This window comes from Neophocaena asiaeorientalis, unplaced genomic scaffold (assembly GCF_003031525.2).
Source record: "Neophocaena asiaeorientalis asiaeorientalis breed wild unplaced genomic scaffold, Neophocaena_asiaeorientalis_V1.1 scaffold86, whole genome shotgun sequence".
Taxonomy (NCBI): Eukaryota; Metazoa; Chordata; class Mammalia; order Artiodactyla; family Phocoenidae; genus Neophocaena; species Neophocaena asiaeorientalis.
The window spans coordinates 4,930,755-4,937,878 of record NW_020175039.1 but is presented as its reverse complement, the minus strand read 5'-3'; the positions used below and the strand labels follow the sequence as shown (position 1 = coordinate 4,937,878).

Below are 7,124 nucleotides of genomic sequence, written 5' to 3'. Positions count from 1 at the left end.
CATTATATATAATAGTCATTTCTCTAAACCTAACACTGAGCCAGGGAGCTATGAGGACCTTTGGGGGGGTCCATGGGGTCAAGCAGGCTTAGGGCAGAGGCGGGCAAGTTCTGCCTGGGCCTGGATGGGGCCCAGAGAGGCCTCAGACGGGCTCCAAACCTCCCTGGGAAGCAGGGCCGTCGGAAATTATCGGGGCCCAACGACTTCCTGGACGGTCAGACCCTTCCTTCCGGGGCCTGACCCAGCCCCTGGCGGCCTCCACTGCGCGTCCTTCCCAGCCGGTTCCCAGCGGGTGGGGCTGGCGAGTCTGATCCCTACCTGACGGCCTTTTTGGCGGCCTGGCCAGGCTGTGCGGGGTGGTAGGGCAAGACACGCGGCTCCCAGTTCTCCCCGGCGCCTGCACCGGCCCCGGGCCTCTCGCGCTCCGCTCCGGGCTGCACCGAGTTGGGCCGGCGCGCCGCGTTGGTGTTGCCGCGCGGCGGCAGCTCAGAATCTCCGGGTTGGGGCGGCCCTGGGCCACAAGGCTCCTCCACCCAGGTGACGCTGAGCAGGCTCAGAGTGAAGCCCAGGGAGATGCCCACGGCCACGGGCCCTGCGGGCCGCAGCACCGACAACAGCAGCGATGCCCGCATGGCGCCCGGACCGCGGGCCCCCGGCCCTGGAGCAGCCCCAGAGCAGCAAGAGGAGGCTTCGAGGGGGCGGGACCGGGGAGGGGGCGGATCCGGAGGGCCCGAGCCAAGCGGGCGGGCCCCCTCCCTCCCCGCCGAGCAGAGCCCGCGGCCCGAGCCGAATCTCCTGCGCCTCGTTCCGATCGCCCTCCAGCCGCCGCTCGGTACCGCGCGGGTCCCGGCGCTGTGCGCGGGAGCCTCAGCCGAGGCCGCCGCTGTCCGACGTGTCACTGGGAGGGCCCCGCCCCCGGGGTGGGGTCTCGGGCTCCGGCTACCGGAGAGGGAGGAGAAGGGGGAGGTTAAAGGGGAAGGACCCCCGGAAGTGCCCCCTCCTCAGTGCGGGAGAGGCAGACGTCGGGGGCGGAGTCCCCTACCTCCCCCCGGCGTGGTTGGTGCGTCCTGTGTGACGTCAGAAGCAGCCCGCCCCTGCCTGGATGGTGCGCCCTGAGTGACGTAAGGAGCAGAGGCCGGAGCTGTCCATCAGCACCAAAGGCCGCGGGCGGGCTCAGGGCATGGGGCCGCGGCTCTGGGGCAGCCCGAGCCCCTGCTCCTGCTCCTTTCCCTTACCCAGGCCCAGCCTAAGTGCCCGGACGTCGCGGGACTGGAGTGCCAGCCGGTGTTGGAGGCGGAGCGGCGTCGCCGCCGCGCAGGGACCGGTCCGTCCGGCTCAGCAGCCCCCTTCTCCTCACCGCGGACTTTTACCGGACACCAGTCAGCTGGAGCCTCTGGCGCCCGGCAACCCCGGCCGGAGAGCCTCCTTCGCTCAGAAGCTCAGGTCGCCTCCAGCGCAGGTAGATCTTGGACAATCCCGGATTTAGCCGCCCACAGACCAGTCTCCTGGCTGCCTCCTCACCGGCAGCATACTGCCCTCATCTCCCCCCAACCCAGTCCCCCTTTTAACTTCTTCATCCCAGCTCCCTCTAGCCAGGCACTTTTCCCCCCCTTTGTCTTTTGTCCCTTACTTCAGGGATGCTTCCAGAGCTGTGTGATGTGGGCACCACTCCTTTGTCCACTGTGTCCTTCCCTAGTTCTCCACTCCTACTCTCACTCTCATCCTGGTGGAGACCCAGGACTCCTCCTTGACCCCAACTTCCTCTTTGTCAGGCTGACGTGGGAGGGTGACTCCCTACTGTTCCCAGCACTATGCCGGGCACTGCGGCGACACTTCGATTCCAGCTGCTGCCCCCCGAGCCAGATGATGCCTTCTGGGGTGCACCCTGCGAACAGCCCCTGGAGCGCAGGTACCAGGCGCTGCCAGCCCTCGTCTGCATCATGTGCTGTCTGTTTGGAGTCGTCTACTGCTTCTTCGGTGAGACCCCATCTCACTCCTCACTCGGGCCCCCCACCGTTTCCTCAAGTTATTTTCCTGAGGCACCCCAAACCTTCTTTAGAACTTTACCACTACCATGAACTGTTTCGTTTCTTTTTCATCCCACACGTTTGCAGATAATTTAGACTCTAGATCCTAGAGAACACAGGGTTTTGAATTAGGCATGCTTGAATCTGAACCGGGTTCTGCACTTTACTAATTATGATGCCTTGGGCACATTAAACTTTCTAAGCCTCAGTTTTCTCATCTGAACAGTGGGAACAAAGATATTTGTCTCACACGGGGGGCGGGGGCGCTGTGAGAATTAGTAAGCACTCAATAAATAATAGCTATTGTGGTGAAGATGTGTTTAGGTCACTGTGCTAGGTAGGCACTGAAAACGTTTAGGAGGGTGAGTTAACATGGTCCCTTACCACAGGGCATATTGTCTGATGAAGAAGAGACTTCTGGAACATTCACATCTGTGATACATATTAGAGGAAGCTAAATGATACATATCAGAGTCACACACATGGAAATGTGTGTACAAGTCAGCCTCCAGTAATTGGGGCTGCTGTGTGTCCAGGATGCACAAGGGAGTTCACTTGGAAAGGCAACTGGGGGCTGAAATCCAGCCCATGCTCTACTTGCCAAACTCTAGGCCTTGGCACAAGGCTGTTTTGCCTAGAGGAAGGCACAACTCTTATAATTTGCACCAAGGTGCCAGATGGTCTAGTGGAGTAAGTGCCCAGTGACTGTACAGCAAGAGGTACAGAACTTCAGGTAAAAGAGAGCTTTATGGGCTGGGCATCCAAGGAACACCTCCAGGCAGGGCATTATATAGGTGGCTGGATGAAGTGAAAAGGAGGCTTGGAGGTCTGAGTTCCAGGTTGAGCAGAAGTGGGGCGGGACTTGTGCTCGGCAGCCTTTACGTCTCCCCCTAGAATGGCTGGATAGTAGGCAGGGATGGGAGCCAGATGGTCCCTCCACTTCCACCCCCAGACTCTGGACCAAACAACTGCAGAGTGGGCAGGGGGAAGAGCCCCTCTAAGGGTTCAGGACACATTCTGGGTCTCCAAGGAGTCTGTGTCACCTCGCCCCCTCCACTATTCCTACCCACTCCCTCTACAGTTGCTCAGTGCAGCCTGCCATTCCCTCTCCTGGGCTTCCCTGACAACCTACCCTTCTTGGAGGCTTCCATTCTCGGGCTCTTGGACTCTTTGAGCCCTTGTGCATGCCCTACTCCTCTTTCCAACCCCAGAACCTCCTGGACTCCAATGCTTCCCCTCATTCTTAGAATGGACTCTCCTCGTTATGACCTTTCTCTTTGGCTCTCCCTGACCCTTTGACCCCCATCTCTGACTTCCATCTTCTCAGCTTTCCAGGATCTACAGGTCCCTCACACTTCCAGGTACCCTTAATGGGCCTAATGGCCCTATAACCTCCATTTTTCTGAAACACCACAACCACTGTTTCCCCCGATAATCCTCTCTGACCCCCTATGACTCCTTGTAAGGCCCAGTGACCCCTAATTACCCCCCAGCTATCTCATTACCTTCCATCCCTCTGACTCCCTCTATTACTCCTAACATAGGGGAATCCCTATGACCCCATTGTCTGTTTGCCCCCACCACGATTTCAGTGATTCCACTTCTCTGGCTTCAATATTACCCTCGCTCAGAAACTGTTTCATACTCTCAGTGATTCCACATCTGTCAACTCCCCTGACCTGAAAAGACCCCATCTTTCTGAACCCGTGTGACCTCACCTCTCAAGTTCTTTCTGACTTCTAAATACCTCATCGCTCTGAACAATCTCTCTCTAAGGAGCCCAGTGACTCTACTGCTGATCCACTTGTGACCCCAGTGGCCTCTCTCTCTGACCTCTATGATCCCAAAGACCCCAATGACCCTATTACTGAGTCACTCTTGACTCCAGTGATCTATTTCTATCTCAGAAATCCAACACTCATCTCAATGACTGTCTGTTTTCCCAGTGACCCCCGATGACCTGTTTCTCTGATCTTCGTTGACCCCAGTGGTCCCTTCACTGCCGCCCTCAGGACCCCAATGACCCCCAATTCTCTGACCTTACTGTCCTGCCTCTGGTTCCCCTGGGATTCCTTGTCCTTGACCCCTCTGACCTCCTACCTCCAGCCCAGTGACCTCATTTTGGTCTCTCACTAGCCGCTGTTCGCTTCCAGGTTACCGCTGCTTCAAGGCAGTACTCTTCCTCACTGGGTTGCTGTTTGGCTCGGTGGTCATCTTCCTGCTGTGCTACCGAGAGCGGGTGCTGGAGACGCAGCTGAGTGCCGGGGCGAGTGCAGGCATCGCGCTGGGCATCGGGCTGCTCTGCGGGCTGGTGGCCATGCTGGTGCGCAGCGTGGGCCTCTTCCTGGTAGGGCTGCTGCTCGGCCTACTGCTCGCCGCTGCCGCCCTGCTGGGCTCCGCGCCCTACTACCAGCCAGGCTCTGTTTGGGGCCCCCTGGGGCTGCTGCTGGGGGGCGGCCTGCTCTGCGCCCTGCTCACGCTGCGCTGGCCCCGCCCGCTCACCACCCTGGCCACCGCCGTGACGGGGGCCGCACTCATCGCCACGGCTGCCGACTACTTTGCCGAGCTGCTGCTGCTGGGGCGCTACGCGGTGGAGCGTCTGCGGGCCGCCCCCGTGCCCCCCCTCTGCTGGCGGAGCTGGGCCCTCCTGGCACTTTGGCCCCTGCTCAGCCTGATGGGCGTTCTGGTGCAGTGGCGGGTGACCGCCGAGCGGGACTCCCACACGGAAGGTGAGGAGGCACAGGCCAGGGTGGGTGTGAGAGAAATGGCTGCTCGAGGGGGGTGGGTCTGAGCAACGGTGCATGGGGGAAGGAGCTGTACACACCAGCAGCGGAAGGCCTCAGCTGAGTTAGAGAGCTGACCGGCTCTGGCTCTGGGAGCTTCAGTGCTGGGACGGGAGCTTCAGTGCCACCATCCCTGCCACAACAACAGATGGAGCAGCGGCTCTGTGCCAAGCCCATTCCAGGCACTGGGGATGCAACGGAGACAAAACAGAAGAGGCCCCTGCCCTGATGGGGTTGCATTCAGGGTGGGGGAGACAGACACTAGACACGCAAGTTAACGAGATAATTCCCATTGTGTGGAGTGATACGAAGGAGGCGTGCAGAGTGATGTGAAATACAGACAGGGTGGCCAAGGAGGGCCACTTGGAAGAGGTGACATTTAAGCAGAGACCGGAAGGATAAGGGGCCAGCCATGCAAAGAGCTCGAGAAGAGGGAATAGCAGGGGCGAGGGGAATGAGCTTGGCCTGTTGAGGAAGTCGGGCAGGAGTGGTGGGTGAGGGATGCCGATTGTGTGGGCGCCGTGGGCCGTGATGAGGACTCTGGATTTCATTAGATGGGTGGTGAGATGCCACTGGAGGTTTAAAGGAGGGAGGATATAATCTAATTTAGCATTTGGGGTGCTCATTCTGGCTGCTGAGTGTAGAAAGCATCGGGGAAGGCAAGCACAGAAGGGGAACCATGGAGGAGGCAGCTTAGTTTTCCAGTCGAGAGATGACGATGGCTGGTCTAGGTGAGTCACCTATGGCTCCAGACTGGAAGAGGGGTAGCGGCTGGGAAGCAGGCACCTAGAGTCTAGGAATCCTCCATGAAGACCTTTGGAAGAAAAGAACTGTGGGAAGTCCCATCTGGGAGGTGGGACACCAGGAAGGTAAAGGAGGAGAGGTTTCGGATGAGGGGAATCTGGGAGCCTGGAGCCCTCAGGTCAGAAGGGACAGGGAGGCTTGGGCGAGATGAGGCGCGTGGGCCTCTGAGAGCCTGCTCCGCCCGCCCCTCCACAGTGGTCATCAGCCGGCAGCGCCGTCGCGTGCAGCTGACGAGGATTCGGCAGCAGGAAGAGCGCAAGGAGAAGCGGCGCAAGAAGAGACCCCCAAGGCCTCCCGCCAGAGGCCCCCGGGCTCCTCCAAGGCCTGGGCCCCCTGACCCTGCGTATCGGCGCAGGCCAGTGCCCATCAAACGCTTCAACGGAGACATCCTCTCCCCGGTGAGCACCCCGAGTGGGGAGAAGGGAGTGTTGTAGACTCTGTCCAAGCAGGACTGGGCCTTCCCCAGGGGCTGGTCACTGTCTAGAAGGCCTAGCGCTTGTCCACCCATCGTAACCCCTGTACTGGGAGCCTGCTGGGTTGGGGAGAGGTGTCCTGAGCGTGAGTTTTAATGAGGTATAGTAGGGGGTAGCATCTCAGTGCTGTGGACTCTGGGTGTGGTGAGGTCCTAGGCCGACGGCAGACCGTGACACGTCTCAGGCTCGTGACAGTGCAGGCTGAGCGTGTCTGCCTGGGTGGCTTTCAGGGCAGGGGTCTGCAGCGGCACTCTCACACCTGTGTTTACTCTCCCACAGAGCTACATCCAGAGCTTCCGGGACCGGCAGACAGGGAGCTCGCTGAGCTCCTTCATGGCCTCGCCCACAGACGCGGACTATGAGTACGGGTCCCGGGGACCGCTGATGGCCTGCTCTGGGCCCCCCATGCGGGTATAGCAGTCTCTCTGCTCCTGCCCGCCTACACTCATCGGTCACCAGCTCTGCCAGCTTGGGGAGGCCCGCTGGGCCATGACTCAGCCCACCTGGCCCTGTGGCCTTTGGCTGTCTCTTTCCCCACCCCGGAGAGGGATGGCCTGGCCGCCAGAAGGGAGGACCTATCTCAGGCTGCCTGGCCTGAGGGGAGAGCCTCCTCCCAAGCTCCCGAGGGGCTCCTGAGGGACGCGAGTGTGAGCCCCGCTGGGGTGTGCTCAGGGTTGTGAGTGTGTCGCCTGTGTGTGCGTGCGTGGAGGGGTGGGCTTGGAGAGGACACTGGGACCCCTGCCTTAGATTTCTGACTGGTAGGGCTTCTCCGAGGGTGGCCCTGCCTCCTCTCCCACTCCTGGGGTCCCATGGGCTACTCTCCTGCATGTCTAAGTGGAGGAGGTCTCCATCGCCTCCACCTCTCAGCCAGACTCATCTAAGACTTCTTGTCTTTGTCCATGGGGCAAACTGCAGCAGCCCTCACCCTGGTCCCCTGTCCCCTGCAAGCCACCAGCCTGAGGGCAGTGGCAGGGAATGGGGGTGGGCGGGTGCTGCTCTGGGTTGGGTCGGGGCAGGGGCTGGGGGAGGGGCTTCCA

The 7,124-nt window shown here is 60.4% G+C and overlaps 2 protein-coding genes across 2 annotated transcripts in view; one reads left to right on the top strand and one right to left on the bottom strand.

Annotated features, from left to right (window-relative positions):
• The window catches only part of CHPF (chondroitin polymerizing factor), a 4,944-nt gene extending 3,975 nt beyond the window's left edge, over positions 1 to 969 (bottom strand). Inside the window, exon 1 of the mRNA XM_024763294.1 lies at positions 319 to 969. Within this exon, the coding sequence (XP_024619062.1) occupies positions 319 to 632 (314 nt within the window). The 5' untranslated portion in view covers positions 633 to 969. The remainder of the gene's footprint in view (positions 1 to 318) is intronic.
• A 143-nt stretch (positions 970 to 1,112) lies between these two features.
• Positions 1,113 to 7,055, top strand: TMEM198 (transmembrane protein 198). Its single transcript, XM_024763263.1, has 5 exons — positions 1,113 to 1,459; positions 1,773 to 1,977; positions 4,181 to 4,756; positions 5,810 to 6,012; positions 6,367 to 7,055. Exons 2-5 carry the CDS (start codon positions 1,812 to 1,814, stop codon positions 6,502 to 6,504), a joined length of 1,083 nt encoding a protein of 360 aa, XP_024619031.1. The 5' UTR covers positions 1,113 to 1,459; positions 1,773 to 1,811; the 3' UTR covers positions 6,505 to 7,055.
• The last annotated feature ends 69 nt before the right edge of the window (positions 7,056 to 7,124 follow it).